Raw genomic sequence first — 27,779 nt, 5'->3', positions numbered from 1 at the left:
CGAAGTGAGTGTCGGCTGAAATATCGCACTCCATCTTGACTTTTCTTTCAAGTGAAACATTCAGGTGGAATGTCAGAGAGATGAGTGGGGGAAGAGAGGGAAGAGAGGGAAGGAGGATCAGATATGAAAGGCCAGAGGATGATCGAACGGTCACACGTGCTCCTTCTAGGTGTGCGATACAAACACACGCCTTCCAGAACTGGTCAAATAGATTACATACTACCTAGGTACTTATGTTTGTAATTCAAGAGGTAAATGTGGTGGTTATTGAATCTACATACAAGAGTATCTGCGGCTCTTTCCCAGAAGTACTAAGATTCCCCGAGCCTCCGAATCATTGCATGACTCGCTACCTTTTTCTCTTGATGTCTTGAGGTTTCTCTTTGGATATTCACCGGTACTGGACCCAATGTCTTTCTACGTTTGTTCAAACTTCCGTATCTCAAGTATCTCAATACTTAAAGTAGCACGGATTTGACGATTGGAGCATTATTGAACTCTCAGTCCCTCAATAATATGCAGTACAAATTAACATACTCTATCCCCATTGCCCAAGACATCATTTCCACAGGTCCACCATTTAAAGCTAAGCCATCTAGCCTATGAAAGGCAACTGGAATTGAGATCATTACCGCATGTATACTGGTGATACTATTCAAAATGGGTCGGGTATGCCTATTACAGCAAAATCCAGCTATGACGAGTTAAGTGAGGTACAGGAAAGCGTTTATCAATAATATCCTGTAAATATTGCTATTTGACTTAAAAGCTCTATACAAAAGAAAACACATACCACAGAATCTGCATTTGCAGTAACCCGATCTATGGCAGACTTTTTTTAAGTCTCAACAGGCACAGCATGCATTTCCATCCACTCAGTTAACTTATCAAATCGGCGACATTTGTGGTGCGTAGAGAAATCTGCTTCGCCCCCAAGCGGCTTGGATTCATCCAACCTCACCAGTGCGGGCGTCACGTCAACTGTACACATGAGATGAATACGCAATGTCTCAATACAGTGGTTGATATGGGTTCTTGACATCTCCTGAGATCTCTGAAATCCTTCAGGTGGCACTTCATATGAGTCCAGGTACGTGTACTGTCGGATCATGTTCTAACGCGAGAAATTGAAATTAGTGACTCAAATCATATATCTACATATATATGTTGTTATCCACATACCAGACAGTGTAGCTGATGGAACACTTCAACGTTAGCTTCGGCACCTCCACCATATTGTGCAGGTGTTAGCTTCCAATTCACATCCATCGACCGATTGAGGGAGGGCAACCTGTCCAAAGGAATGTTGATATCGTTGTCTATACATTTTGAGCAGCTTAGTCAAAGGTTAAATTCACTGCAGTACTCACGTCTCCAAAGACGACTCCATGCGAGTTCTAATTTGGGAGTCGGTGACCCCCGATAGATGGACTCCTGATCGAACTCGTTTGCCCAGTCGACCTCGTAATATTCTACTGCCTCTGACATTGGAGCTAGAATGGTCGCAATTAGCAATTTTTTCAAGGGGACTAGGTCACTTGGCTGGGCAGTTTAAACCCTACAGTAAGATGATAATTGCATCGCACATTTTAACTTACTGGGTGCAAGAATAGTGAGCGATGCAGCAAACAGCAAGCAGGCTCCTCCGAACAATCCAATAGAAATAGCCGTTAGAAACATGGTCTGGCAGCAACTTCGATGGGTGTGGGATTTTCTTTCTCCGATGAGAGGCAAATTGTGTTGCTCTCCGTGTTCTTCTACTGAGAGGTCTTCTTGAGATTGCGGTACCCTCGTATAAGATGACGTGGCCATCGTTTTACTTATACTCAATATTAATGCTTTAACACTCTTATGAGTAAGCCCAGGATATTGGGAAGTAACTAGAATATAATGAATGAAAGAGCCGATGAATTGCGCCGATTGGCGACGATTCCCAAGGCCTGAACCAAGCAGAAAATCCTCAAGATAGTTATTGAAAAAGCTTAAAGGGGTCTTTCAATCTGAATTTGTCCCGATATTCCGGTATAAATGTAGTATCTATCAGGGAAACCCGTACCTACTAGCCCTACGACCGAAGGACATATGGAAGTATCTTACAACTAGGTAATTATTCCTCTTACCCATTGGGGCCAATTCTGGCATATTGAAATTGCTTCTCATGCATTGTTAATTGGTGGAACATAAACACCCATGAGTATGTCTAGTTAGGTATTGACGGGTCGCTTCAGTAAGTACATTTGCTCCTGGGACTTTAGCGACGCATCTACGTCCAAATTCCTATAAAGATGTGCCATTTCCCACGATTATACACAATCTGTTTCTTTATTCTATAAAATTTGCACACATATAAGAGCTTAACTTTTCTCTCCCATCCTGTTAGAATGAGATTCGCGTCTGCTTTGTTTGTTGCGCTCGCTGCCTCTTTTGTGGCTGCAGTCCCCGTTAGTTAGCTTGCCCAATGAAGTATCTGCCGGTTATTGGTTCATCAAGGCCTACGATGGAGAACACTCTCCCAATCAGGACATTGCTGCCGCTTTCCAGGATGACAAGGCTGCTCAAAGTACTAAAGAGGATGCTACCGGTCTCTTTTACAAGATAGCCTGTGATGGGGCGAAACAGGTCACAGCAAAGGTCAGTATAATCTCTATTAACCTTCAATAAAATAAGTCACTAGATAGGGCAGTAGAACTCATCCTGTTAGTATATTGCACGATCAAGCGAACTTCTATGAGATCCCAGGAGCGTTTCATGGAGCCCTCATTTGTAACGTACAACACAATTCAATTAAATTTGAAATTATTTTATCCACAAATCGGTCATTACTTACGTCCTAGTTAGTTATTCAAATAGTACAAATGAACTTTAGCCCATATCTCGAGCTAAACGCAGCCCCTAAACGCAGCCCAATATTGATGTCTAAAGACGGAAAGGCCCATTGCAATATTCTTCGGTTATCTAACGTTTTGCTTTGGCAACACATATATAGTGGATTTGAAAGAAGAGAGAGGAGAGATGTCCCAAACTTTGTAGTTTCTAGGGATGCCCAGGAAGGGAGAACAAGTGGATATAAATTGAAGTAGAAACCACCGCCTGAGGTGCCTTTTGTCAAGAGGTCTTTCTCCCTCTTGTAGAGAACATCTTTCTACTATCCTACCTCATGGGTACATTACTTTGAATGAACGATGTGTTTTCGAATAGCTCCATGGTCATTTTTAGTAAGGGACTTTTGTTGATGGCCTTTCAGGGCTCAACAATTTTGGCGTTCATATAGTTCGTTAGCAGTTATATCGAGCGTTACATTATAAAATGTACTGTTTTGCTGATCCTTGTACAACTTATTGATGTCCTACTTAATCGATTTCATGTAGCACTTTGCTGGCTAATAATAACTAAACAACATCATACATAGGCAGGCATGTAGTTACCAGAAGTAGTCGAAGTACGTAGGCTTCGGCGGCTATTCTTGGTGCATTTTATAATTTCTAGACTTGCTTAATTACCCCATGGAGAACTTCCTCTATGTATCACTCAGCAAATTATTGGATATCGGAATAACATTTACAAGTCCTTTGCGGACGTCACGGGTCCGGTCAAAAGGCAGGCATCGAGACATTCAAGCCAGAAGTTGCAGAGGAAACCCAGTGCGGAAATACTACCTACGTTGCAAATGCAAGCATGTACATACGGACACGACATATGTGCAAGCTTGCAACATCCTAACTTGTATATCTCAACCACAGCACAAAATCAAAGACGGACATACTCGAATATGAAATATAGGTGAATCTTGAGTACAATTGATCATTGCAGACTTGTTGTCCTCAAATTGATGCAGGCTCGAATTTGGTATGCATAAAATATGGTCAAAACACCATTGGCTTCCAGGTAGCAAATAGACAAGAATGAAGAAATAAAACAGAACCCAGGTCAATAGTACAGTATATTGCAGTGGGGACACCTGATAGTCACCACTGCTGGGAGAACAAGAACCGTGAAGAAAAATGAAACACCCCCGTCTAGACACCCCGAAGATCGCCGTGGTATGGTGACCAGATACCACGCACACTCTCGTTCAAACTTGTGACCGGCTTCTTGACTCGCTTCAACTTCTCTCCACTGGCTTCTTTGAGGAGATTTGCTTTCCTCAGGATTTCAGAGGGTTCCAGGTTCCGTACACATACGGGCTTCTCACGGCCGTTGATGTAGGTGCCCTTGATTAGAGGGTGCTTCTGTGGTCGGGGAGAGACGCGGATCTCAATCTGAGGGTTTTCGCGAGCGAAGTTGGCGAGGTTTTTCTGCAAGAAAGCACTGCGACGTTCAATGTCAGTACGGATGTTTATGGAAAGTCAAATTGCACCATTTAGGATACACCTACACCATGCCCTTTGAGCTGCCCGCCGAGTTGCAGTAATGGAAGTCAAGGCGTTTGCATTGTAGGATAAAGGCACCGGCGCCGTTCTAAACAGATAACCTTGGTCAGTTCGGCAATTGGATCTCAAAGATCTGAACTTCACATACTCTGGCTGCCGTAGAAGTTCTAATTCCGCGCAACGGCATCGTTCTAGTCGTCAATAGTTATCGTCGTAGTTTACAAGCCGCGATGGCTCTCCGGGGCATTTTCTAGCTCACGTGACCAGCGAAGGCGGTGAGTGTGCAGCACCAATGGCGGGTGCAGTGAACTTCCATCATTCGACGCTAAGACCAGAACTGCGACGCGAAGCTCTCACTCCTGATCAACTTCCACACATCGTCTTCACTCCACACCCCGACTTTGTCAGCATTGGGTTCGTAACTCAATATGACAGACAAGCTCCCCCCGCCGCTTTTGGCGCTATTCCAACCTCGTCCACCCCTTCGATATCTGCCTCCAAGCGATCGCGCACCAGATGACTGCCAGAAGAGCACCATCTCTGGAGTTGCGCAGTTCCTTGCCGATGCTAAAACTTTCGCCGATGAAGTCCCCTATAATGCAACTGAAAGCTGGGTGCAGCGCAAGTTGCGTCAGAAAATTGAGAAGAAAGAGCGGCTAGAGAAGCAGATAGCCGAAGGACTGCAAAACTGTACGATTTGTCTTCTTTTCAAATTGTTTTAATTTCAAAGGGCTAACATGGCTATATCTTATAGTCAATCCAGAGAAAGATCCTCAAGCTCGAGGTGATCCATTCAAGACACTCTTTGTTGCACGTCTCAGCTATGATGTCAAAGAAGCCGACTTGGAACGAGAGTTTGGCCGATTTGGCCCAATCGAAAGAGTACGTCTGGCTTTTCTTATGCTTTATGAAAATTATAAGCGCTAAATCGTTGTGACAGATTACCCTCGTTAAAGATACAGTATCAGAGAAGAAAAAGAAACCCCACCAAGGCTATGCATTCATCGTGTATGAGCGCGAGAAAGATATGAAAGGTATCACCCCACCGTGCCAAATAGGTTGGCATTAACCCAACCTTTTTATTCCGTCATGCGGTAAGAAATGGTGCTAATACCAGTTATTTCCCCAATATCAGCGGCCTACAAAGAAACAGATGGCATCCGAATCAAAGACCGACGAGTCCTGGTAGATGTCGAGCGTGGCCGCACCACCAAGGGGTGGAAGCCTCGCCGCTTTGGTGGCGGTCTCGGAGGGCGCGGATACACTAAGGCCATGCCGTCCCGCCCCGGTGGCCCTGGTTTCAACGCACCATCTGGACCTGGTGGGTATGGAGGCGGATTCCGCGGAGGCTTCGGTGGCAGAGGTGGAGGTGGTGGATTCCGTGGAGGAGGTTTCCGCGGCGGTGATCGTGGCGGTGATCGCTTTGGTGGTCCTCGCGGTGGTATCGGATACCAGGGTAACCGTGGCGGCTTCGGTGGACAGGCTCCCCCCAACGCCCCCTCCGGCCCCGGCGGTGGACGCAGTGGAGGTTTCAGAGGTGGCTTCGGCGGTGATCGTGGCGGTGACCGTGGTCCCGGTGGCAGATTCGACCGTGGTGTAACCGGCAGCAATTCAGAGCCTGTGCGGCCTCGAGACAGCTTTGCCGATCGTGACCGCCGCGACTATGACCGCGACGACCGTTACAGAGATCGTGATCGTGACCGCATGGGAGACCGAGGAATGGGAGATCGAAACGGAGGAGACCGATTCCGCGACCGGGATCGTGAGCGTGGTGGCGATAGGTATGGCGGCAGCCGCGATGGTGGTCGCGACGGCGGCCGTGATGGCCGGGAGGATTACGGACGCAAGCGAAACCGTGAGGATGAACCTGGACACGATGATCCTCGTTCCAGGAGAAGGTACTAGGCCTTCACTTATCCCCCGGATCTTACCTCTTTCCGATCAAAGTCTGGGTTTGCTGGTGGGTATAACTGATCTACCCTGTTTCCATGACTCCTTCTCAAGGGTAAGGGGGTGAATCATGAATTTGGCCCATGTGCAATTCGGTCCATTGTAACGATCACAACCGTCAATATTTCCACCTCATTCCGCGATTTCAGCATCAAACCTCCATGTCAGAGAGGTTATCCTCTATCCATATCCCCTGCTTGGTCCACATAAAGTCCCTGGCAGATGGAAACTCATGAATTGTGCTTGTATTCCCCGTTCTCCCTCTTTTTGTTTCCCTTGGTGTCTTCTTTTTTCACTTGTGTTGCAATGCTCTTTCTTTTTTTCCCCTTTTCATCCCCTCGGTCCTAATGAGATTTCGTTTACTCTGCAGGGGTAAGTATTTGTATTTTAGTCGGTCCGCGTGAAATGGAATCTGGTGAACCATCAGGTAGGACCAGGTAAGGACCATATGAAATGACTGAAGGCAGGTATCTTGCTAGATAGATGAAAGTCTAGGCAATACAGCTAGCGGTTCTGCACTACGGTTGATAAATATCCAAGAATGAGGTAAATTTGTAGACTTTTTTTCGACCTGGTATCCCGAATCTAGTCATAGGCTCATAATCCAGCAGGAGGGAAAAGTCCCCCATATAAGGATGAGAGAAAGAGAGATAAAACACACAAGTCTTCAATATATTTGCAAAGAAAGCGCCCTCACCAAACTCCATAAGATGCCCAGCAGAGTTCTTTTTTTCGGCCACACGGAAGCCGAATGGGAAAGAGAAAGAGAAATAAAAAACGGAAAAATATGTAGATCCCCATCTATGCATCGACATCCATTCCACCCTCAGTCTCGAGGAGCTTGACCTCCTCGGTACTCCGCGTCCAGTAGGCCTTGAGATCGACCTTGAACTCGGACGAGGTGACACCGAACATCTTCATCAATGTAGTCTGTCGTGAGTCCAGAGTCTCTCCCTCTTTGCATACGGGGTAGCCATCCTGACCCTCAGTCAACTCAAGCATGACCTTGCCCTTAACCAGACGGGTGGGGACACCGAGCTTGCGGAGGGCGGGCTCAATGGTGTGGCTGACAGGCTCGTCCTGCTCAGCGGGAATCTCGCCGGCACGAGCAGTGACCAGGCCGTTGGGAATGGTGAAAGAGCGGGTGGCCACGGTTCCAGCGCGGGCAAAATCCTGGGGACGGAAGTTCTCGAAGTATTCGATCACTGATTCCGGAGTGCGGGAGGTGAAGAGCAATCCAACGGCGCCGGCGAGGAAAGGAGTGAGTTTGCGCAGGTTGGGAGCGGCTTCGCTTTCAATGTCAGCGCCAAGGGCCTTGCCCATGACCTTAGTCTTGCCGAAGAAAACTCTGGAATGACATTATTAGATAACTGATCTTGGTTGAAGGATTTGCGTATCAATATTTGATATCGGATCCATCGCTGGTATTCAAGCGCTTTTTCCGATTCAATATCTCGAGCAAATTCCGATTGGAATAATGATTCTTACCGGCTGTCACCGAATTCAGTGCGCACATCCTTCAAGTAGGTGTTACGCATGTTATCAACCGCAAAGACAAAAAGGTGATCATATTCCTCGATACATTCCCGAATGTTGGCGAATAGCCGGCGGGTCTGCTCCTTGTGATCTTTCTTGGCAGTCTTCGACTCGTGGACGACGCGCGCGCGCTTTGAACGAGGCATGATGAATTATGATTTTAGAATTGGTGGTTCAATGATTTCAGACAGAAGGTTGGATGTTTCCCCCACAGACATTTTTTCTTCGCTGATAACCGGATTAACCTACCGCCGGGCTTATCCAACGCTAACCTGAATGGGGCAATCAGCTGTGATCTCTCAGCGTCAGTTCACTGCAGTTGCGCTTGCTTTGAACACTCGTTTCACTGATTTTACGGAGCTAGGCGTATTGTCGCCTGCAGAGGCTGAGTCCGGACAATGCTGGACTTCATGGACTACATCCAGCTATCCTTCGCCGAGGCGACCCACTGGAATCGCGACAACTCGTACTCGTCACTCAACACCACCGCTCAATGTATGCAACTGATTTATCTCTGAGAGTCTATTATGCGATAAGGAGACTACTGATCTAACATATTTGGTGCAGCGATCCTAGACTTCTCGACCCCCGAACGATTGCGCGTTCATCTTTCGTCACTGGCGACTCCCCATTTTGCGACCAGTTACACACTCGGCACCGTTGGATTACTCGATGGATCTGTGTCGTACCTATTTAGCACTGTTCCATTCAACGACTTACCAAGTGGAAGCGCGTCAATCCCGCTTCGAAAGATATCCCCGGGATACCGCCAAGTACAGGCCCCCGCCGCCCCGATCCAGACCTGGGGATGGGACTCCCTATTAGACGGCGTGAGCATCCCCGGGCTCAAGGACGCAACTCGCACAGAACAACCAAATAATAAAGATGGAGAAAATAGTAGAGAAAATGAGGCAAAGAGGAAAGCTACTCTCCTCCATGCTTCTCTCCATCTTCCACCTCCCACCACTCTATATGCTCTCTTTCTACGCAGAATCTCTACCAATATGCAGCTGTCATTAGCCGTCTGCTCAACTCAGGGACCGCCGCAATCCAAGTCCGCACCACAGGCCTCAGTGCTCACCCAGCTATCCCACGACACGGGCAAGTACAGCAACGAGTACCTCTTCAGCACAGACAATGCCCTATTCGGATGGCGCGGACTCTGGAACTTCGGCCCAGACCCTCGCTACACTCGCAGCGATGTGCCGCCGCCATTGTCACTCCTTTCTGCAGGCGCAGAAGCATACTATTCCCCTATCTCATCACTGATCGGCATGTCAACCGGCCTGCGATTCACCACATTACCAGCAGCCACAGAGGTCCCGCCATCATCATCACACTCCAGCATCCCAACACCCATCTCAACCTTTCCTTACACTCTAACACTAACATTGGCCCCGATTGTGGGCTCTTTATCAACAACCTACTCCCTCCGCGCGTCGCCCAATCTGGCCTTCAGCTCGCGGTTCGGCTTTAACGTCTACAGCTGGGAAAGCGAAATGGTCGCTGGCTGCGAGCTGTGGCGTCAAACCAAGAAATCAAGCTCCTCCACTGATGACGATCTCGAATGGGCACGCCGCAAAATGCGCATGCATGACTTCGGCGTTTCCCTGCCTGGCTCACCGAGCTCCCCGCTCCTAGAAGACCCGGCTCGTCCCGAGGGCCTCATGGGCTCCAATGCTCATAGCGAGGCTGAGACGAGCGATTCAGTCATTAAGCTCCGCATTGACCAGTCTTGGAATGTGCGGCTTCTCTGGGAAGGCCGGGTTAAGGAGCTTCTGGTGAGCGCGGGCGTCGGGCTGGGTCCTGGTTCGTTCTCATTGTCGCCTTCTGTTTCTTCGGCTTCGCCCAGCGGCGCGGCTCAGAGTGGAGGAGGCACTCCCGGGATGTCGTATTGGCGTGGGGTTGGGGTCTCGGTCTTGTACTCTTCATGAGTTGCGTGCTAGCTAAAATCATAGTTGTTCTCTAGGCTCGTATTATTGGACAGTCTGATAGGTGAATAACCGCTCCGCTAGCCCTGGGGGGTAGCAACGATTATATGTTATCGAAATATACTTCAGAATTGTACATAGATTCATGATAATTTACTTGACATTCGAAGCTTTTATCTTCTGACGCCTACATGTCAGAGCTATTTACTCTGATAATAGGGGCACTATTGGGGTATTAGTTTCTTTGAGAAACCCTTTAGATGCGGGCGTTGATGATGTCGACGACTACAGATATTAGTTAGTACCAATGATGGTGAATAGTTTCGATAGATGGAAAACTTACAGGCAGGCTTCAAGCTGGCACCGCCAACCAAGAAACCGTCAACATCGGGCTGAGTAGCGAGCTCGCGGCAGTTCTTTTCGCTGACGGAGCCACCGTAGATGATGCGAACGCTCTCCTGGGCGTGGGCAGAGATGGACTCGGCGAGCCACTTGCGGATAGCGGCGTGGACCTCCTGAGCCTGCTCAGTGGTGGCGACCTTTCCGGTACCAATAGCCCTACATATAGATATTAGATATGTCCAGGGATATGCAATGGAGTAGGTTCATACCAGACGGGCTCGTAGGCAATGACAACCTTGTCCCACTGCTCAGCGCTGAGCTCCTTGGCGGCAGCGTTAAGCTGGCGGGTCACGACCTCGATGGTCTTGTTGGCCTCACGCTCCTGCATAAAAAATCGGGTGTGAGCGGGATGTATTTAGAAAAGATATACCCGGTCTTGACCCGATGACCCACTATCGGGACGAAAATGGGAAATCCGGGTAGGAATGACGTACCTCAAGGGTCTCTCCGATGCAGAAGATGACAGAGACACCACCCTCAATGGCGGCCTTGGTCTTGCGGGCGATGAACTATTGGCCAAGTTAGTGTATGCTTCATTTGGGTGTAGAGTTCGCCGGTAGAGGAATTGGGTATACATACCTCATCAGTCTCCTTCAGGATCACACGGCGCTCGCTGTGGCCGATGACAGCCCAGTTAATCTTGTTATCACGGAGCTGCTCAACGCTGATCTCGCCGGTGAAAGCACCGTTGGGCTTGTCGTAGACGTTCTGGGCAGCAACACCGATCTTGGGGTCGGCGAGCTCGCGGGTCAGAGCGAGGTAGATGGCGGGGGGAGAGATGACGACCTCGGTGCTGTCGTCGAGCTTAGCGGTATTGAGGTTCTTCACGATTTCGGTGATGCTCTGAGCAACACCGTTCCTTTATAGGGTCAATTGCGCTGTCTTTCATAAAACGAGTAGGCATAGCTAAAAGTGAGGGGCTTTAGACCGCGGGGTAGCGAAGCTCGAGATAACATACATCTTGAAGTTACCACCGACGAAGAATTGGCGAGGCATATTGAATGATTATGGGGATTGAAGAGGGAAAAAAGAGGTTTTTTGAGGGATGTTGATAGCTATGGAAGAGGAAGAAGAGAGAAGTAAATTGGCGCAGATGGAGGGGCATTGTGGCCTGAATTATGAGGTGTCGATTATGACATCGGTCTCCCTCGGGGCTCACCGGGGGTTTCCATAGCCGGGGTAACAGGTGGACATCATACGTTTAGATTTGCTTCAGCTTTTGACAGTGGTCATCCAATCTCTTTTCTTTCAAAAAGGAAAAAGAACTATCGAAACGTGAGGACTCAATGAGTTCATGCACTACATCTTCCGAGGATCTCATTAACTACATATATAAGGAGTTAACCACGCAAAAAATTATTCAAGACGTCTTCTCACACTAAACACTGATCACATTCTGTTTATATGAATCTAACATTCAAACTAACTGCGCAATAAACTAATTCTTTCAAGAAAGCCGTATCAATATCAAAGTCCATAGCAAACCAACGTATCAGTCACTCAGCTTCTCTCTTCTCCTTGATCGCACAACGACAGGTACAGCGACATGTTGCTGACACATTCTTCACTGGCTGACGGCGCGCCTCAGAAAGCGTTCTCTTCAGCCATTTCTCCCGATGTCCAAGGCTTGCTTCACGGTGATCAAGCATTCGGCTTCGAATCTCATTATCGTTGATTAGCTGCATTCGATACCTTTTACCAGGCACTGAGCCTGATCGAGCGGTCTCAGCCCGTCTTAGACCAAAATTGTTGGCTGGAGACACCTCATGGTCACGGGGAAGATAATTCCTGTCGTGTCTTCTGTCAAGGCTACGGCTTTGGGACTTTCGGAAAGGATGAGGCCCATAAATCAACTCGCGGCGATAAGAACCGCCAGGCTGTTGTCGGAGAGAGGCCGGGATTGGTTGTGGCTCTTGACACTCGGTCTCGGTCTCGGTCTCCATGCTTTCTGGGTCATCTGTTGCTGAGCTTTCGTCGGATTGATCAGAAAGCATAGATGCATCATCTGAGTCGCTGTTCTCCGATGAATGATTTGAAGTATGCCCCAGGCTGATACTGCTGCTGTTTGTGGCACCGAAAGCTAGACTTCCTAGTCCATTGTTGATGGTTGAAGTTGACCTGGCAGATTCACCCATATGTTTTGCCGATGCTGCTGGGTGGCTTGTCTCAACATTTGGGCGCGTGGCTTCAAAATGGCCATCCGGGTATGCAGAACGCTGGGTTGAATTCAATCGTGCAAGAGGGCTCATCACTGGAGCCAGTTGGGAAGGCAGCAGTCGAAGTTTAGGCGGCAAAATATTCCCATTTTGATCCGACGCCAGAGGATGGTCTCTGTGATGAGACCACATGGGTGAATCCGGCTGGAGTTGTTTTCCAATGGCCACCGAACCACCCATGGCGGTCCGGGAATATGCTTGGGGCTTCATGGGTGTTTGCATGATGATGACATCCATGGAGACTATTTCATAGTCGCCACGACGAGCATATTGGCCCTTGAACAACTTTTTGTGTTCTTTGATATAGACGCAGCTCCACTCAACAAGTGGATTCTTGTGTCTTTGTTCGTCAATCAATTGATTTATATGAGCGCGCCTAGTATCGGAGGAGAGGCTTTGATATTGCAGCGCCACGGACTTTTTATTTGCCCTCTTCCGAACCATTTTGAAGTACTCTTCTTGATTCAGGTGCATGACTACCCGTTTCACGCATCTCCAGGTTGCACTTTCTTTGGGCATAGCCTTGGAAAAGCTGAAGCCGATGAAGCCCTCATACACAGGGCTCGTTGGTTCGGAGCTGGAATCTTTCTGGGCATATTGCAACTGGCCGGCCGAAGACAAAGGGTTTATGTTTTGGATGTCTTTTGAGATTTGCATCGAATTGTCGACATTAAGGGTAGACATTGTTTCGGAAGGATCTCTTTGTTCCTTGCTTTGAAAGTGATGTCACTTATTATAATTTATCTGATTCTTTGATGGGTAGAGAGCGACATTTATATATCTTTATTCGTACTAACTTATACGTATATCTGCATATGGTGTCATTTGATTCTTGTTCTCACCCGGGTAGATTGAGGCTGACGATCAATACAAGTGGGGGCCAATCCCGATGAACATGTTCAGCCGCTTGATCGCCCGGGTAAATTATATTTATAGACCTTGGGATCTATACGAGAAATCATCTGATAAGTCAAGGCAAAAGCTGCCTAATTCCGTCCCATCTTGCGCTCTTTGTTCATTGTTCCAAACTCTTCGAGGTAAGTTATTTCGAGGGGCTCCTTTCATTTAGAGAACCTTTGTCTATTCTGACAATGCATTATACCTTCTTTGAAAGTTGTATATAAACCCTCGCTCCTTCAGCTTTCCTCCTCCTTCACACACTTCTTTTCTCCATTTGATTGATTATTCAACCATGACCGAAAATATGAGCATTGATCCACAGGATCCTCACGGTTTTGATTACCTCCTAGGAAGAGACTTGGGTGCAATCAAGGGGAATTATACCTATCGGTGTCCCGTGTCAAAGCACTACGGATTCACCTATGAGGATAGCTTCTCTCACAATGCCGAAGATCTTTTAGACCCCAAAAGCACATTGTCCCAAAGGTATCCCCAAGTGAGTCAGGTTCTTCGAGAACGCCTAGGGGTAGCGTTTGCCAAACGGAATAACGAGGAATACTCAAGGTGTAATTGCCAGGATAATTTAGGCTTCAGGTGCGACAGTGAAGTATTTCAAAAAGAGGGCCTTACTTATTATGACGATTTTATCCGTCTAAGTGCTGAGGGAAAGACCACTGCCAAGGCAGTATGCATTTGTCCGGACCTTAAAGAGCGAGTGCAGATATACGGATTTATAGGTGCAGGAAGTAAGACCACTCTCTCCCCTTGATGTCTTCTGTATTCATTGCTAACTTATCACAGCATTTGGTGCCACGTTTATTGCACGCGAGAAAGGCGCACCTGGGGTTTCCTTGGAGGACCTTGAACAATTCGCAATCAAATCTCAAGTCCACACAACACGATGGATGGACAGGAAGAAAGGTTACCCACCTCAGATGACACCATTTCGTGAGCCCAACGGAGATACACGGTATATTCCAGAAGAAGCTCTCCTTTTGATCTATCTCGATGATAGCGAAAGGTTCCCACGGCTCGACTCGGTCTACACTCACGGTATGCTAACAGCAATTCTTATGACTCCCTGTGTCGATCCTAGCTCTGAAGCTGTTTCAGCTATTGATGAAAGCCACTTTGACAGGATCAAGTCAAAGGGGGCCATACCGCGCATCCGAAAGAGATATCCCCTGTTCCCAGCTTTCGACGGTAGCCATCTTATGTCAGACACCAAAGAGCCTCCAGTAGGGGAAGTAGAGGGCTGTAAAATTGCATCTCAGCTTCTCCAAGCCATGATAGAATTGGCTGATATGAGCGTCTGCCATGCCGACATGTCGGTAACAAATTATCTTATGGACCAAGACCTGAACGTTCAACTAATCGATCTTGGAATGACTTACTTCTCACTTAGGAAATCGGGGTTCATGAGGAACCAAAACCATTTTATTCCCTACCACGAGTACCAAATGATGCCTGAGCGAGCTATCGAACTGGAAAAATACGACAATTGGAGGGATCCATGCCATGATGATGTTGGTATCGAAACGATCCACTTACCTATGGATGAGCGGGACATTTGTGTATGGAAATATTCAACGCTCGTATACGGATTTCTTCATGGATTCTGGCCCTGGGATGAACCTGAGCCAGTGCCGAGTGGCTTGGAGTGGCACGCTAGGTATAATGGGCCTTACAATGACCCATACTATCCGGTAGTCAAAAGCAGACGCAAGAGAATGATTAACGAGGATGCAGCAATCAACGAATCACTCTCACAGGATTGTAAGGATGTGTTACAAGCCACATTATCTAGAGATAAGTCTGACCGGCCCTCGTTGGAAGAGCTATCGTCATTTCCTTGGTTCTCTCGATGGTCTGCTGAAGAAGTCGAGTCTGGTCGCCCTTTAAAACGACCTTTTATCAAGGACTTCCATGATGCTAACCGTGAGGATGGCCGAAAAGGTTTCCCATGGCCAAGTATATCACTGGACCAAGGTATGTCAGTTCCCGTCATCAACAGCCCGATATATAATTCTTCTGATTCGGCCGGATCTTCTTCTGTTTCATCTGATTATTCTACATATTCCGATGAATCTGATGATTGTGAATATGAGGAAGCACCTCCTTCTCAACACGAGGGAGGTTCGTCCCTTTAGAAGGCATCAACTTGATTGAGGCTTTCAGCTTTATATGTGGAGAATAGTGTTTAAACAGCTGCAAGTTGAATTGAATTCGATAGCAAAATATTATGACATATGAATAATTTCTTGCTGTCGAGCACACGTAGGTATAATGTGGGTTTGTGTAAATCTACCCAGTTCACGGCTAGACGCCTTCGGCGTGTTGAAGAAAATGCGGGTTGAAAATGATGGATTAATGTGTAGAGGCAATAAACTTCGACTTCCCATTTAAGTAATAAATACTTCAAGAATCGCGTTCTTCTTTACGCGGATCAATAATCACCGAAAGATGGGAACCATGACATCCGTTCCCAAGATTAGGCGCATCCAGGATTATAGGCTAACAGAGGGCTAGAAGAAGAAGGCAACCTTGGAAAGGAGAGAGGAAGGAGAAACCTTCATTGTTTACCCCAGGCGTCATCACGTGCAGCTAAGGACACCAGGAATCGTGAACTTCCACTTCACCACTTCCAATTGACGACTTTCTGTTCTATACCTGTCCGTTTTTCAATGACCAATGGTTTATTAGATTCCTTGCTAACTACTACGAAGGAAAATTTCCCAATATATCCTCTTCAACATCGCCATTGCGTCGAATACAATCACAATGTCCTCCAGTCAGGGGCCTCCCTCGCCACCCACTGCTTCGTTGAACTCATCCAAACCAGTCAATGACAACATTTTGTATCGGTGTTTGATACTTCTAGCAATCCAAGTTTATAGGCGTATTCGACCTCGAAAGGGGAGCGTTCTTATGCTAACGAATGGACTATGCGTCAAGTATGGGCGCCATGTTCATTTATCTGAAGCATCAACAATGCAGTTCATCTCGCAACATACATCTATCCCGGTACCAAAAGTGTTATGTGCATTTACACGTAATGGGATGACATATATCTTGATGGAAAGGATCAAGGGAGATATGATCGGCAAAGGATGGGTGAATCGAAGCGAGGATTCAAAAACGAAACTTCTTTCGCAGTTAGCAGGAATGATTCGCGAGATGCGGGCACTCCAGCCCTCACAATTCAATAAGGCTGGAGTTGCTTCTGTTGATGGCGGATCGCTTTTTGACTGTCGTATTCCGGGCCCTTCGTTACGCTTCGGTCCCTTTGATACTATCCAGGATTTCCATCGGCATTTGCGCATGGGCATGGAATTCGATTCAAGGCTTAGTCCTGAAATCCAGGAATTCATCAAACAACAAAGCAAGTCTTGGCCTCTGGTTCTCACTCACGGCGACCTTAGCAGCCTTAACATTCTTGCACGTGGGGATGATATCGTTGGTATTATTGATTGGGAAACTGCTGGTTGGTATCCATCATATTGGGAATACACCACCGCCTACCAAGTCAACCCGCAAAACTCTTTTTGGGTCCATGAGATTGACAAGTTCCTGCAACCAATGCCCGAAGAGCTGGCAATGGACCGGATTCGTCTAACATACTTTGGAGATGTCTAATTAATGCTGGCTTGTAACTCATACAATGGTCTCCTTCTGCTCTATCAAGTCATATGTTGGAGCAACTTCCATATCAAAGTTGCCTTGGCCATCAAAACGATGCTGATCTTTCTTCCGCTGACAATAATCCATCGCCCCGCTGCGCACTTTTTCCCACTCAGTGACACTCGTGCCTAAAGCCTTAGGATCGACCCCAAGCGTTTCCAAAGCCTCCTTTACCCAGGAAACACAGTTCCAACCTAGTTGGCCTTGCCGAATAGGCGTGTCCCGCAGAATTTTGACTAGGCGATTTCCATCCTCTACCTTCCCGACCGTGATACGAACAAGGAGCATGCTAGTAGGGGCAAGTCGACATTGGCGCTCCTCGAAGAGCCATGTAGAGTTCCCTCCCAGATCTATCCTCTCCTTTGCATGGTAACGGACCCCCGTACCACCCTTTGCTTCAATTTTTGGTCCCACGATCAGGGCCCAGTGGTATCTAGCTTGTATGGGACATCAGCCTTTCAGTTAATATCCGGCGAAGAAGTTTTCCGCACGATGAACTCACGTGTCCTCCTTGCCTGGCATGGTAGCTTTTCCCCCACGTGCGTAGAGAGCAACATGCAGGCGATCTTTGTTAGATGGCATTGCGCAAGCGATCTTGGAAAGTATAGCTAGAACTGGCACCAATTGGACCGGATGATACTCCAAAGTACTTAGAATAATAATATTAATTATTTATAAGTGGACGGTCTGGAGGGCTTTCTTTAGATCTATGTATAATCTCCCTAGTTGCCAATTATTTAATGGAAGTCGTAGCCGCTGTCTACGTGATTGGACGTTATGAGTGCTAACTTAGATTTATCATCCAATTCCATCTTCCCTAAGAATAGAATCAGGTTAGCGGGCGCTTAATCCATGTTTCATGCTCAAAATGTACGTTTAAGGCAGGAAATATAGTATTTCTGTAGTGCCACAGCGCTTCACCATTCGCCTTCGTGTTAGGAAAGTGGCAACTTGTTTCAACTCAGGTCGATCTAATTATGTTGTAGGTTAATATTTGACTGACATCCTGCAGGTGCTGTAATTGTGCTCGATGTGAAATAACTGCATTGGTTTCCGGGGCAAGCTATAGCCCAATCATTTGCCGCCGAGCTAAATAGCGTCAGAATGGGAACAAAGGAACAGAAATTATATCTCCATTAGCACGAAGCTGACTCGTAATTCCCACGCCAGTAGATTTCCACTAGGTCCTCCTAAGAATATGCTACTCGCCACAGATAAACTAATGCACTGCATGCTATCACATCACTCGCCGTTGTAGATCCTAGAGGTTTGCATATATTAGCGCTTTCCAAGAGTGAAGCAAACCCCATGAGGAGCAACATCTTGCCGCCAGAAATAATATCCATACAAGCTTCATACATATCCCTCAACTCTCTTTGTCTCGTGGCAGTTGCTAGTGACAGAACAGGGAAAAAGAGACATCAATACTGTGAACCAACAAACCCGCTGATGTTTATTGAATCCAGTCATTCTTGTATACCAAGATCGCTAATATCCTACTAGCGTACTTGACAGCTTCGATTTGACCATTTCAGTAAGAAGCGCTGTATTGTTGATTCTATTCGATTCCAAAAGTGAGGGATTTTCTACATATGATTACAGGGGTAAGAAGTCCATAAATACGGGCTTCTACCCAGGCATTTTGAGAAGATTAGACAGACAATAAGAAACAGCTGGCAAAAGCCCATACGAAATCCACTTTGGCAGGAAGCCGGATCTTCTACTATTCTTTGAATGTACCACCTCGCTGCCCATCTCTAAATTTTAACGATAATGACGAGTCTAGCTCTAAACCTACGTCTAAGTAAAGCACTGGGTCGCTGCCAGCCTGCCACCATGTTACACCACGGATCTTATGTCAACAGAGGATTCAGTGATCCATTCCATTCCAGAGAATCGAGACGAATATACTCACCAACCCAACGAAGGGTCACTGTAGAGAAACGCCGAGACGAGTATGAGTATCTACTTCCATAATGTTTATACGGAGTATATGATACAGGATTCAATCCTTGGAGATTCACTTCCTGCTTCATCTTATGTCTCTCTTTTCTATGTCTGCCATGTCTAATTTTCTATGTTTACTTTACCGAGAAGCGGTTGGCAGTTAATCCTCGGGGATTGACTGCTTGCCCGAGGATTGAATCCTATATCGTAAGCAAATATCATAGAAGCAGATAACCGCTTCTCGGTAAAGTGAACATAGGAAATGAGGCATGGTGGACATAGAAAAGAAAGACATAAGATGAAGCAGGAATTGTATATACAATTCGGCTCAATTCTCAGTTGAACTAAAAGGGAATTGATCAGGGAGTCCTGCATTGACATGAAATATGTGGTGTAGCAGTGTGGTAGGTGGGCAGTGACCCAGTGCTTTGCTTAGACATAGGTTGTAGGGGCATGCGGAGCTGGATGTATGAATATCTCTGGGATTTGGCGATAGGAGGCGAGATGGTACTTTTCCCTGACAGGCGTTCCGGTTGACACCAGGGGCTTGCAGTTGACTTCTCAATAAGCCTTTCCAAAATGATATTGCAGCGATGCTTGATATATGGAATCGCACATGGCCAATTTCGCCTCGCGGCCATTGTCTTCCTAGGTTGATACCGATGACTACAACACTGTCCTGCCTTTAGCAGATAGAGACGTCGGATGGCAAGAGGCCGAATACACTGGCCATTTGTCTATACTTCCAATTAGCCTAAGTTCCACGGATTATGAGCCAGTGGGCCCAGTATCCGTCAACTGGTGGCCAGATCGGCTGATCAACCAGGATAGCCACAGGTCCAGTATATACTGTGCATACGAGCTCGAACTTACGATTGATCACAGAGTACAAGTGACGAAAAATCCCTCATTCCTACAAGAGGGGCAAAGACGGCCAGATGTACCGTGCCTCCAGGCTTTGTGTTTGTAATAGTCCTTTGCCTTAGCGATGCTACTTGAATGCGGAGCAAGGAGTAGCAGTGAACCAACAGAGTATGCTCTGTTTCCTTCTAGTTGGTTTGAAATTTTGCGGTGTGCGTACAGGGTAACCTGGTTCGACCTCGGCAAAGAGAGCAAGCATAACCAGTGGATCGCCCGAGGAAGAAGGCGTCGCCAGCATCAACAAATTTCAAGATTGCCCTCATACTGACAGGCCTGGGTCTAGAGTAGCAGGAATATCTTTTGCAAGGTATAATAATAATAACAGCAGGGTAAAGTTCAATTAGGGCTCAAAACAGCAGGCCGCATTAACACCACTGTCATCAATGGCGCGTAACAGAGAAAGTCGTAATCATCGGCGAAGGCTGTCCAGTCTTGCCTGGAGGTCATCATCACTCGTATTGCCTCCGCCTCCAATGGCCTGTGCAACTCGAGTTTCATTCACCGGTGCTTTTTGTATGTGATCGGGTGTTTCACCAAGCTGTAGATGGAATATGTTAGTTCGCAGGGTCCACCTTCCGATGTTTGGGGCAGGGAAACAAACCGCCTGGTTCAGATCAACACCAATCTCGTCCAAAACCTCCTTCAAGATATCTTCTCCTTCCTCTTCTTCGCCTTCCATTCCTGTAGCCTCGTCGATCGCATCATCCATCATCTCTTGCCGTTGATCCATAACGTCATTTTCTCGTTCAAATTCCATCGCGATTCGTTGCAGTGCCGGGAGATTCATCTGTCTGTTCATACTACCCAGAAGCATCGTGGCTCCTTTCATAGACTGCATCATCTGCTCATTGCTTCGGACGGTCTTGAAAGCAGCGATAGTTAGCGCATCGCAGTATTAAGAGGGGCAGCGGAGGTCAGCTTGCGCATACCTGGATTCGTAGAGAAATAGCCTGTAATTGCGTGCGCATTTGATAGAACTTCTGAATGTATCTGTTCCTCGCCATATAATCAGCCAATGCTGCCACAATCAGTAAACAATCAAGAGGAACCGACCTCCGTGTCCGAACCAAGTCCTTGGCCTGGATCTTGCAGGCTCCAACTTGCCCGTTTTTGGCACTCTTCTTGATGTCCTGTACCAGCTTCTTCTCTTGGTTTTCTAGCTTCACTCTCTCCCGGTCAAGCTCCCGCTGTGTTCGATCCAAGGCACGCTGATGTTTACGCAGGCGCTCCGCGGGGGTCATGCGCTTTCCGAAAGCCCACTCGACGATCTGAGAGACCTCGTGTGAGTAAAATAGCCATTCTCAAAGATCTAATATGCGCCTTACATTCATGATTGCAACTAATAGTGCGCAGTCAGTTTGAGGCGAGAAGTAAATCTAAGTACAATGTAGGAGCCTGAGTAGAAACGGTGACATCAATGGCGGTATGGTAATATTACGGGCGCAATACTATGATACCGGGTCACATGTACGCTAATCCCCTTTGGGCTCGACGTCATGGGAAACCTTCCAAGAAATCGATCATCTCATAATCAAACAACCAAAAATACGACTTTTGTTGGATAGATGTCGCCCCCACGTTAATCTCTTTTATCCGTCATGAGTCAGGAATACCACCCCGGTGAAGGCTCGTCTTCCAGAGCTGGCTCGTCCAGGTTCTCAGGCGAGGAAGAATTTCCCGAGAAGAATCCTTTTTTCCGTCCCCCGCCGACTTATATGACTGTGGGCAACGGTTCGACTTCGGACAGCGCCACGGCCCTGATGACATCGCTAAACCAAGATTCTGGCTATGGAGGCAGCATTGCTGATACAGAGGAGGACGCAAGCTCTGCTTGGCGCGCAGGATTGATGGAAGACAGGCCGACTCCGGTGCATACTCCAACGCGCCCTGGAGAATGGAATCCCGCAGGTAGGTAACTCGAGGATATGCAATGGTGCGTTTAGAAGGGAGAAAGTTGAGCTAATTCATCTTGGGATACAGCTGAGCATGAGAAGCAAGTCGTTGCCAGTCATGTCTCTCAACTTCTCTAGTATGTCTCATCTCCCCGCGAACAACCCATCTATAGAAGTGAAAGACTTACAGTATTTCAAGCAACTCAAATCGAACCAAGCTGGCTCGCGCGATCTCCCGGACTATCGACACACTGAAGGAGCTCCAGGACATGAACCGCCAATGGCCCGCCCACTATCCCTCCGTCCAAAGCACGCCCTCATCCCCTGCGGACCGACCATCACTGCATCGAACTCAATCCGACCTTGGAGGCAATGATAGCAGATCCAGCTCCCCATCCCGACCAGATCTGAGGCGTGCGGCCACCTTGGCGGAGAGCGATGATTTGGGAGAATCCAGTGCCGCGGCCCAACGCCGTGTCCCGACGGAGCCTAGGTTGATGACTCCGCAAATTGCGCAAGAGTTCTCTATTCTTAAATTGGATCTAAAGCTCGGTGCTCTTTCGCAGGCAGAGCTAGTGCATTCGTTGGAAAAGGCATCGGTTGCCGCCCTTTTGGATGGAAAGATCAGCCAAAGCATGAAACATCTCCTCTCGCTGCGAGACAGAATTGAGGATACCTCAAGTAAGGTCCTGATTACGGGAGACTTGAATGCAGGCAAATCGACATTCTGCAATGCTCTCCTGCGCCGAAAGGTGTTGCCAGAGGACCAACAGCCTTGCACCAGCATCTTCTGTGAGGTTCTCGATGCACGCGAGAACGGCAGCATTGAAGAAGTCCACGCTGTGCACAAAGATACGCCATACAACCGCAATGACGAAAGCACCTTTGATGTCTATTCTCTTGCAGAACTCGAAGAGATAGTTATCGACAACACGAAGTACATGCAGTGCAAGGTCTACGTGAAAGATGTACGGTCTATCGACGAATCACTGCTCAACAACGGCGTGGTTGACATTGCTTTGATCGATGCACCTGGCTTGAACTCTGACTCGTTGAAAACCACGGCCGTCTTTGCTCGGCAGGAGGAGATCGACGTTGTTGTTTTTGTGGTTTCCGCCGCAAATCACTTCACATTGTCTGCGAAAGAGTTCATCTTGAATGCTGCACATGAGAAGGCATATATTTTCATGGTAGTTAACGGATTTGATCAAATTCGCGACAAGCAGCGCTGCGAACGCATGATCTTGGAGCAGATAGGCAAACTCAGCCCTCGCACATACAAGGAGGCTTCTGAACTTGTTCATTTCGTTTCAAGCAACGCTATACCTGTTGCGCCTGCTGTCTCGCAGTCTGGCTCCGGTGGTGACGGCGGCGGCTCTGATCCTCATGATGACGACGATGATAAGGACCCCAAGGATAAGGGCAAGGGCAAAGAACGGGAGAAACTTCAAGACTTCGAGAACCTTGAAGGAGCCTTGCGACGTTTCGTCCTTGAAAAGCGCTCCCGGTCCAAGCTTGCGCCTGCCAGAACTTATCTTCTGAATCTCTTGGCTGACCTTGGCTCCCTTGCCACAGTCAACCGTGATGTTGCACAGGCGGAGCTCAAGCGAGTGACCGATGAATTGGCGGAACTTGTACCGGCATTCGAGAACGGCAAGAAAAAGAAGGGAGAGGTTGCCGAGGGCGTCAACAAGGCTATCGACGAGTCATGCGATGACGTTTACAATCACACTCGCTCTACACTGACTAACACGATCACGCGTGTTTCTGATGCAGACCTCGGTGTCGAATACCATGGTCTCTTTTCAGCGTTCCAGTACGCTGAGGAACTAAAGCTGGCAATGCTGGATCAAATTGCTTCATCTGTCAACGACTGCGAGGACTACGCCCGAGAAAAGACCGTGCAGGGAGTTGGCTTTATCCAAAATATCGGTCTTCTGCACATTGGTGAAGACAAATTCACTCCACTCAGCTTCCGCGCGGATGCGATGTTCCGCCGTGGTCGCCGCCACACATTTGCCCGACAAGTCGACGCTGAAGTTGAGCTATGGGATTTCTTCGATGTTGCTGGTCTCTGGGAGCGCCAAGAGAAGATGGCAGGAACAGGCGTTGCAATGACTGCAGTCACTGTACTTGGTGGTAGAGCATTGGGCGGATTCAGTTGGGTGGATAGTGCATTGAGTGCTGTCAAAGTCATTGGCCCGAATAACATGCGCCGGCTGTTCTTGCCTAGCATTCTGGCTGCTGGTGAGTTTTCACATTCATTCTCACGAAGAATAACAATATACTAACTTCATACCAGCTGTTCTGACCACAGCTTATGTGCTCAGCTCCATCCCGACGACCCTTCCCTCCCGCCTGTCGCGGAAGATTGCTGCCACCCTTGCTGAGATGGACTATGTCCACTCAAATGCTAATCGAATCTCAACTGAAGTTCGCCGCATGCTGCGCATGCCTGCCGGAAATCTTCAAACCTGTCTATCTCAGGATATTGAGGATCTCGGCAGACGCAAGCAAGAGGTTACCAAAATCAAGCAGGAGAGCGATGTCGCGACCAAGTATTTCTCTAACCTGTTCCGAGACAGCAGCGAGAACCGCCGTTCTATCGAAAATCTGGATCTTGATGCTCCCTTGCCTGGCGGAATGGCTGCGGCAATGCAAACATAAGCCTAGGTCCTCCTTTGTACAACCACACTCATGATTCCTACGATGTTTCTTTTTCACTCTTTTTCTTCTACCTCCGAACTTGTACAGTTTTACTTTCTCTTCCCCATTCTTCATATTTACTTAACTCATACTATATCCTCCACGCCGGCTTTACGGTCATTTCTACCTCAGGTTTTCTTGCGCCGTTGGCTTATTTTATATCCAATGGGCGTGGAGGCGTGCACCAGAGGGAGTCTAATCCTTCCCCAAGATTCCCCCTTGAATTAAGATTGCATTTAGTTCAAAAATTCTCTTGCTAGTGATTTCAAGATCGATGGTTTCCACTTCGTCTTTCTTTGTCTCTAAAATGTCTAGTATCAGAATGCAGCTTCAACTCTTTCCAAGACGACTCGCTATCATTGATCGTGGCCTGGCGTGTAGCTTGCTTAGTATTGAACCAAATCGGGTTATCATTGACACCATTAGATATCGCTCTTTCAAAAACAATAGATAGACAAAAGAGGGCGCCATTCGCAATGCAATCCCCTTCGCCGATGAAAAAAAAAACCAAAAAAGACGTCCAACCTATGTGCAACAATCATTCATCATCTATTTTAACAGGCTGTTTCCTCGTCCTCCGGCCAGACCCCCACCCAATATCCTCCAACTCCCGCACTTCACCAACAAGCAAGCCCGAAGTCTCAGCCTTCATTGTCTTCCCAGACAACTTCCCAGCATCCCTCAGAAGCTCCGCTCTCATGGCAGCAGCATCGGAATCCTCATAGCCCAGTTGCGTCATCTGCGGTGCCTGGTTTTCCTCATCTTCATCCTCAGTCTGGGCTGGGAGTTTATCATTCAGGAAATCAAATTTCCCGCCGCTGAGCATGGATGATAGACTCTGTTCGACACGGCTGTTGCTGCGGGATATGGAATTGTCTCTAGTCGGTAGGGCACTTTCCAAGGCGCTACCGAGGCCGTCATCATTGAGTGTGTCAATCGAGCTAGCGCGTGAGACGGGGCCCGGGCCTTCTAGCACTCGGGCTGAAGAGTGGGATGGGGCGCGGCCGAGGAGGGGCTTGCGCTTTCGTCGGGGTGGATTTCCATCATCATTGGTAGTAGTGCTCTCGGATTGCTGTCGTGACTTGGCAGCGCGGGCTTGTTGTAAGAAGCCGCTCAGAGCGGTATCCAATGCGGATGGGCCCGTTTGCGGCGCCGAGTCTGTACTTGACGTGGGCTGTTTGGCGTTCGGTTCCTCTGGGGCTTGTTTGTCTGGTATCGTTGTCGGAGTTGGGGATCGTGACTCCGGAACGGAGGCTTTTGGTGCATCAGCTTCAAAGCCGTCACCGACGATGGGGATTGTTCGAGTTGTGGCGCTTTTCCCTGAACTTCGCTTCTCGGACATATTACGATTCGTGGACTCGGTAGAGATGTTGTATGGGGAATCCGCTCGCCGTTCATCAATTTGTCTGTCAGGTTGCTTTCGCTTAGCAGATGAAGAACCGAGTTTCTCTATGGTGCTAGCGTTTTGGGGTAATTGTCGTCGGACAATGTATGGCTCGTATGGCTTCTTTTGGCCAGTTTGAATAGATATCCAGAGCCAATCAGCAGACACTGCTGGTACCCCCCACTCGGCAGTATGTCGCAGTTTGTCCAGGTTGGCTGTTTTAGGGTCGTTGCAAATCAGGACGGATGCTTTTTGCGTTAAGAAATCCCCATATGTGGCGCCCATTAACTCTACCAGCTTTCGTAGGTGTAAAAGATCGATACGTCCAAAGCCGGTGGAACAAATCCGCAACTCCGGAAATCCTAGTGTCATTAGAGCAAGTTCGAACCTTACATTTTATGGAATCTCACCTGGTATAGGGAACTTGGGGAATGGAGTGCTCGCCACATGAGACTCTGGTGGAACAAAAGCTCGAGCATCAATACATCGTTCCAGCCACATCTCTGTCACAACCTCGCATTCAAAAGCCATTTCATCTGTTGACGGAATCTCTGACCTGGGAGTCTGATACGGCACCATGATGAACAGCCCATGTCCTATTTTGGGGATAGTAGGGCTAGAGAACGCATTCAGTGAATCCACCAACTGAGCTCCGTTATAAGTGAGATGTTCGCGCAGAACTTTTGTCTGGAAGATGCATTAGTTTCAAGGAAATGCAGGCAAGAGCATGGACACAAACCTGCTTAGAAGAGAACCCATTAATGAAGAAATAAGTCGCGTGTAGAAATCCGTTGTCTTTTGCGGGAGCAACCGGTAGCGGAAGACGAGACTGGGTGCTTTCAGAAAACGTAGACTCGCTGGCGAATGACTTATATGCCTGTATGACAGGCCTTGAGGCTTCGGGTGGTCCTCGTCCTTGTGGGTTCTTTTGGGGTCCAGTACTCTCGTTATTGTCGAATCCTGTTCCGACGATATCTCCCCAAATGCTTTCATTTTGATCCACCAACTTGGTACTTGCAGTCCTGCGTAATTTTCGAGGTCGTGGATTCAAAGTGCTCTCTTTGGTAGTGTTGTCCCTTCCAGAAGGGACCCTCTCTTTTGGCGCAGATCGATCCCATGCGCCAACACCTTGTTCTGCAGGTGGTAATAGCGGGTGATATGTCTGCTCGTCCAGTATCATTCCACGCTCGATGCTATCCGTAAACCATTTTAGCGAAACAATTTTGACATCCCATCGTGACGCGAATTTGTATTTTGCACCATCCGTGTCGCGCGCAATAAGATGTGTCACGGTTTTGGTCAGGTCTTTCCGATATTCAGCCCCGTTCTCCTCTGTTGTCTTCTGCATGTATTCTCGGAAAGTAACTAAGGCGCATTCGTTAGCATTGCTCTATTCTCAATTGTGGAAACCAACCAACTCACGGTCCGAGAACCCAGTGATGCAGATTTTGAGACCATGCAAAGCTGCCAGTCTGTACTGTTTCTCAAGTGCCTGTATGTCTATGTCCTCTCCCTGTGTCCACGAGTGTCGTACGGCCTCGATCCATTCCGGGTTCATTGCCACCACGTCATTCCGTTCCCTTGCAACGAATTTGTACTTCTCACTGTCCGTGTCGCCTACAAGCAAATGGGTGACGTCCGAAGTAAGATGGACACTGTGCATCGCGCCCATTTGCTCTGCCATTTGAGTCAATGGAGTCTGTGTAGAGGGAACGTAGGTCAGCCTGTGTTTGATGCTTCACAAATCACTGGGTCTCTATTTGACACATACCCTCTTCTCAATTTCAACAGAAGTAAAGCAAATGACGACACCCGCCAGAGGGTAGTCTTTGTCTATACATGGCTGATTAGCAATTCAAGCTCGAGTTAGACAAAAAGGATGTTCCACGTACTCGAAACAGCCATCCCTGCCATTCCTCATGGTCGCAGAGTGCAAACTGCTT

At 47.9% G+C, this 27,779-nt stretch overlaps 13 protein-coding genes across 13 annotated transcripts; 5 read left to right on the top strand and 8 right to left on the bottom strand.

The window, feature by feature from the left end:
• Positions 1-838: 838 nt before the first annotated feature.
• PGRI_015780 (oxidase ustYa family protein) lies at positions 839-1,680 on the bottom strand (the record flags this gene model as incomplete). The annotated part of the gene is made up of 4 exons (XM_040789291.1): positions 839-1,114; positions 1,183-1,319; positions 1,371-1,493; positions 1,599-1,680. 4 exons carry the CDS (start codon positions 1,678-1,680, stop codon positions 839-841), a joined length of 618 nt encoding a protein of 205 aa, XP_040646244.1.
• Positions 1,681-4,016: 2,336 nt separating this feature from the next.
• PGRI_015770 (mitochondrial 54S ribosomal protein mL43) lies at positions 4,017-4,557 on the bottom strand (the record flags this gene model as incomplete). The annotated part of the gene is made up of 3 exons (XM_040789290.1): positions 4,017-4,308; positions 4,376-4,458; positions 4,519-4,557. 3 exons carry the CDS (start codon positions 4,555-4,557, stop codon positions 4,017-4,019), a joined length of 414 nt encoding a protein of 137 aa, XP_040646243.1.
• Positions 4,558-4,798: 241 nt separating this feature from the next.
• PGRI_015760 (U1 small nuclear ribonucleoprotein 70 kDa) lies at positions 4,799-6,275 on the top strand (the record flags this gene model as incomplete). Its single annotated transcript, XM_040789289.1, has 4 exons — positions 4,799-5,060; positions 5,125-5,252; positions 5,311-5,404; positions 5,506-6,275. 4 exons carry the CDS (start codon positions 4,799-4,801, stop codon positions 6,273-6,275), a joined length of 1,254 nt encoding a protein of 417 aa, XP_040646242.1.
• An 846-nt stretch (positions 6,276-7,121) lies between these two features.
• PGRI_015750 (ribosome assembly factor MRT4) lies at positions 7,122-8,002 on the bottom strand (the record flags this gene model as incomplete). The annotated part of the gene is made up of 2 exons (XM_040789288.1): positions 7,122-7,668; positions 7,809-8,002. 2 exons carry the CDS (start codon positions 8,000-8,002, stop codon positions 7,122-7,124), a joined length of 741 nt encoding a protein of 246 aa, XP_040646241.1.
• Positions 8,003-8,254: 252 nt separating this feature from the next.
• PGRI_015740 (mitochondrial distribution and morphology protein 10) lies at positions 8,255-9,790 on the top strand (the record flags this gene model as incomplete). The annotated part of the gene is made up of 2 exons (XM_040789287.1): positions 8,255-8,351; positions 8,424-9,790. The coding sequence occupies 2 exons, from the start codon at positions 8,255-8,257 to the stop codon at positions 9,788-9,790; spliced, it is 1,464 nt and encodes a 487-aa protein (XP_040646240.1).
• Positions 9,791-10,043: 253 nt separating this feature from the next.
• On the bottom strand, positions 10,044-11,185 carry PGRI_015730 (triose-phosphate isomerase TPI1; the record flags this gene model as incomplete). The annotated part of the gene is made up of 6 exons (XM_040789286.1): positions 10,044-10,072; positions 10,131-10,345; positions 10,399-10,511; positions 10,624-10,698; positions 10,769-11,048; positions 11,148-11,185. The coding sequence occupies 6 exons, from the start codon at positions 11,183-11,185 to the stop codon at positions 10,044-10,046; spliced, it is 750 nt and encodes a 249-aa protein (XP_040646239.1).
• A 500-nt stretch (positions 11,186-11,685) lies between these two features.
• PGRI_015720 (uncharacterized protein) lies at positions 11,686-13,089 on the bottom strand (the record flags this gene model as incomplete). Its single annotated transcript, XM_040789285.1, has 1 exon — positions 11,686-13,089. One exon carries the CDS (start codon positions 13,087-13,089, stop codon positions 11,686-11,688), a length of 1,404 nt encoding a protein of 467 aa, XP_040646238.1.
• Positions 13,090-13,597: 508 nt separating this feature from the next.
• PGRI_015710 (Protein kinase domain-containing protein) lies at positions 13,598-15,455 on the top strand (the record flags this gene model as incomplete). Its single annotated transcript, XM_040789284.1, has 2 exons — positions 13,598-14,051; positions 14,107-15,455. The coding sequence occupies 2 exons, from the start codon at positions 13,598-13,600 to the stop codon at positions 15,453-15,455; spliced, it is 1,803 nt and encodes a 600-aa protein (XP_040646237.1).
• A 631-nt stretch (positions 15,456-16,086) lies between these two features.
• PGRI_015700 (Aminoglycoside phosphotransferase) lies at positions 16,087-16,941 on the top strand (the record flags this gene model as incomplete). The annotated part of the gene is made up of 1 exon (XM_040789283.1): positions 16,087-16,941. The coding sequence occupies one exon, from the start codon at positions 16,087-16,089 to the stop codon at positions 16,939-16,941; it is 855 nt and encodes a 284-aa protein (XP_040646236.1).
• Positions 16,942-16,959: 18 nt separating this feature from the next.
• PGRI_015690 (uncharacterized protein) lies at positions 16,960-17,568 on the bottom strand (the record flags this gene model as incomplete). The annotated part of the gene is made up of 2 exons (XM_040789282.1): positions 16,960-17,419; positions 17,489-17,568. The coding sequence occupies 2 exons, from the start codon at positions 17,566-17,568 to the stop codon at positions 16,960-16,962; spliced, it is 540 nt and encodes a 179-aa protein (XP_040646235.1).
• Positions 17,569-20,263: 2,695 nt separating this feature from the next.
• On the bottom strand, positions 20,264-21,185 carry PGRI_015680 (ESCRT-III subunit protein DID4; the record flags this gene model as incomplete). Its single annotated transcript, XM_040789281.1, has 4 exons — positions 20,264-20,392; positions 20,456-20,716; positions 20,784-21,122; positions 21,180-21,185. 4 exons carry the CDS (start codon positions 21,183-21,185, stop codon positions 20,264-20,266), a joined length of 735 nt encoding a protein of 244 aa, XP_040646234.1.
• A 267-nt stretch (positions 21,186-21,452) lies between these two features.
• Positions 21,453-24,413, top strand: PGRI_015670 (mitofusin; the record flags this gene model as incomplete). Its single annotated transcript, XM_040789280.1, has 4 exons — positions 21,453-21,762; positions 21,835-21,883; positions 21,946-23,993; positions 24,049-24,413. The coding sequence occupies 4 exons, from the start codon at positions 21,453-21,455 to the stop codon at positions 24,411-24,413; spliced, it is 2,772 nt and encodes a 923-aa protein (XP_040646233.1).
• A 577-nt stretch (positions 24,414-24,990) lies between these two features.
• Positions 24,991-27,750, bottom strand: PGRI_015660 (uncharacterized protein; the record flags this gene model as incomplete). The annotated part of the gene is made up of 6 exons (XM_040789279.1): positions 24,991-26,198; positions 26,247-26,523; positions 26,576-27,201; positions 27,259-27,535; positions 27,608-27,669; positions 27,729-27,750. The coding sequence occupies 6 exons, from the start codon at positions 27,748-27,750 to the stop codon at positions 24,991-24,993; spliced, it is 2,472 nt and encodes an 823-aa protein (XP_040646232.1).
• Positions 27,751-27,779: the final 29 nt, after the last annotated feature.

Source organism: Penicillium griseofulvum, assembly GCF_001561935.1.
Source record: "Penicillium griseofulvum strain PG3 chromosome Unknown contig_80, whole genome shotgun sequence".
Lineage (NCBI taxonomy): Eukaryota > Fungi > Ascomycota > Eurotiomycetes > Eurotiales > Aspergillaceae > Penicillium > Penicillium griseofulvum.
The sequence above is the reverse complement of the archived record's forward strand: the minus strand, read 5'-3'. Positions and strand labels throughout refer to the sequence as shown.